This window comes from Montipora foliosa, chromosome 4 (assembly GCF_036669935.1).
Source record: "Montipora foliosa isolate CH-2021 chromosome 4, ASM3666993v2, whole genome shotgun sequence".
In the NCBI taxonomy this organism is placed as follows: Eukaryota; Metazoa; Cnidaria; class Anthozoa; order Scleractinia; family Acroporidae; genus Montipora; species Montipora foliosa.
In genome coordinates this window covers 9,604,020-9,606,526 of record NC_090872.1, presented here as the reverse complement: position 1 = coordinate 9,606,526, position 2,507 = coordinate 9,604,020, and the positions used below count along the sequence as shown (strand labels likewise).

At 37.9% G+C, this 2,507-nt stretch overlaps 1 protein-coding gene across 1 annotated transcript in view; it reads right to left on the bottom strand.

The window, feature by feature from the left end:
- Positions 1–1,691, bottom strand: part of LOC137999757 (cyclic nucleotide-binding domain-containing protein 2-like) — a 65,419-nt gene extending 63,728 nt beyond the window's left edge. Inside the window, exon 1 of the mRNA XM_068845657.1 lies at positions 1,430–1,691. Coding sequence (XP_068701758.1) covers positions 1,430–1,523 — 94 coding nt within the window. The 5' untranslated portion in view covers positions 1,524–1,691. The remainder of the gene's footprint in view (positions 1–1,429) is intronic.
- Positions 1,692–2,507: the final 816 nt, after the last annotated feature.

Genomic DNA, 2,507 nt, shown 5'->3' with positions numbered 1-2,507 from the left:
AGACTCACTTTCATTCAAAGACCTTTTCGGCTTGTACATTTTGTTTTCCCAATACAGATCATGTGATAATACTCAGGAGACTTGGTCTTTTGTTTTGTTCATTAAAATGAGGGCATGCAAGCATGAATATGCCTGCATGCACTCTTTTTAATGAACAAAACAAAGGACCAAACCTCCTGAGTATTATCACATGATCTGTATTGGGAAAACAAAATGTACAAGCCGAAAAGGTCTATTTAGCACACAACTGTAAAATGGTCTATAGACCGTGACAGTGCACAACCTTTTGTTTTCGCTTCGCACGGGTTCTCAAATTAATTGCGCATAAAAAAGATTTGATTGGTTATCTTCTCGAAAAAAATGGTGTGTTTTGTGCCCCTTCAGGGTCAGAAATACAGACAAAAAATGAAACAAAAAGATTCGTCGGGTTTCATGATCATCTCAATGCATTAACTATGCTCGGAGGAATGAATATATGATGCCCAATCTGCGGATCGGCTTGCCTGAACCCGCGAGAAAGAACTATTTATACGATTATAAACTCCCGGGCCAGGATAAGCCGCGCCTTGAGAAAGCCGTGAACGTAGATTGTGTACCATTTATAAGGGGTGTTCGCGTCTTATGTAAGCCGCGTCCAGAGTAAGCCGCGGCCTATTTTCTCTCGTATAAACGGCCCTAATGATTGCTCATAAAAACGTCCAATTATAACGTACAACGATGTATTGGCACGAGTGAAAATGAGTTGAGCAAAGGAATGCCTAGAAATGTTCTCAGTTACTCAGGGAACGTTTTTGGTTCGCAAACTTCACCAAGACTCTTAATGTTGCGGTTTGCGAACACCATCAAACGGCTCTTAACGTTACGTAACCACTGCCAGTTGACACTTTTAAAACACTTTATGTACTTCACTGTTCCGCCACAAACGTGGTTTTGCGGGCATTCTATTTAGTTTCACCACGGTGAAAAACTTCCAAATATAATGTACAAAGTATTTCTTCAATGAGTGAAAGGATAGTAGTAGTAAAAGATAAGTTATTACTACACTAAGTTCTAAAGCACACTTCTTAACGCAGTTCCTAGAATTCTTTGATTATCTCCTTGTTTTTTTCCTCCCATTTATGCAAATTATATATCTTAAGTTAACAAATACTTATAGCATTCCCGCTGGATTTATACATTTTAAATGTTTGCTCAAACGTCGCATAAACAATAAAGAATAAGAGATAGTGTTGCAAATGAAACCTCTTTGAGTTTTACCAATCGAAAACCAGTTATTTATTCACCACTGTTCTCCTTTGTTCGATTCGCCTTGTTTGTCGTTTAGGCAAAACTTGTTTCAGTTGTTTATCTCACTGCATAAAGTACGTTGAACTATGCAGAAGTATTCGGGAACTCGGAGTATCATAAATGTTAGCATTTAAAGACTTACCTTCAACTGAAAAGTCATGGAAGGCATATAGCGGATTTAAAGTTACTCCAAATTTACGCAGACGGTTTGGGGGTGGAAGATTTGTACTATTCATAGCTCAAGCAAAGGCCAAAGTGACTTAAACAGCTATTGTATATCTTGTGAGAAATTCTCGCATACGAATTTGTCTTTGCAGCGCTTTCTTGTGCAGTCTTTCAAATACGGTTCTTAACGATAACTTTACTAATACATGAATGCCATGTCATGGCCGAGACAGTTGGGGGTTAAAGTCGAGGGAAATTAATGTCGTCGATTGCTAAGAGACCAGAATATCCATAATTTAAAGTGCTAACTTAGTCAAGTGTGGAACAAACTGTTATCACAAACAACTTTTCACCCTTGGATAGGCGTCATTCTCAAGTGGTCTTAAGAAATTTGCGGTTTTGTGAAATTGTCGTCTGAGTTCAAGTTTCAAAAGAATGATCAAATACTAGATGAACTAGTTATTAGCACGCAAACATACCTGCCATACCGCCTCCAAATACATAGCCACTGGAAAGAGAAGGAAGGTCGTGTATCTTCAGTTCCATTCTCTAATCGTGTTATTCCTATCACCTATCTATTTTCATGCAGGCGATCAATTAAAGATTACTTTGAAAGTAATATTGAAAAATGCTTTTGGATCAGTAAGCCACAAGTCTCTAAAAGTCTCTAAAAGTCTCTTAGCCTCTCAAGCGTTAATGAAGCATCAAATAAAAGAATTGCTTTCATTGAGTCAGTCGAAATCATTCCCTAAGGGAAATAAAAAGCATGATTTGAATACTAGTGCGCCGGCTTTGTGGGAAAGGTTTTGAGAGCATTAAACCTCGTCTTTATGCAACCAATAAAAATTTACCCGATCAAAAATGGAATTGAGCCAAATTGCTTTCAGTACTATTCTTGTTGAGATTCGAAAACTACACGAAAGACGAAGTAGCCGTAATATGAATTCTTTTCAATAAACCAATGGGGCATTTTAGGTCCTTGTCGTGGTACAACTTGTTTTATCGAATACCGCATCTTAAAACAAGGCAGATCAGAGCGAGCAAATAGTAATTAT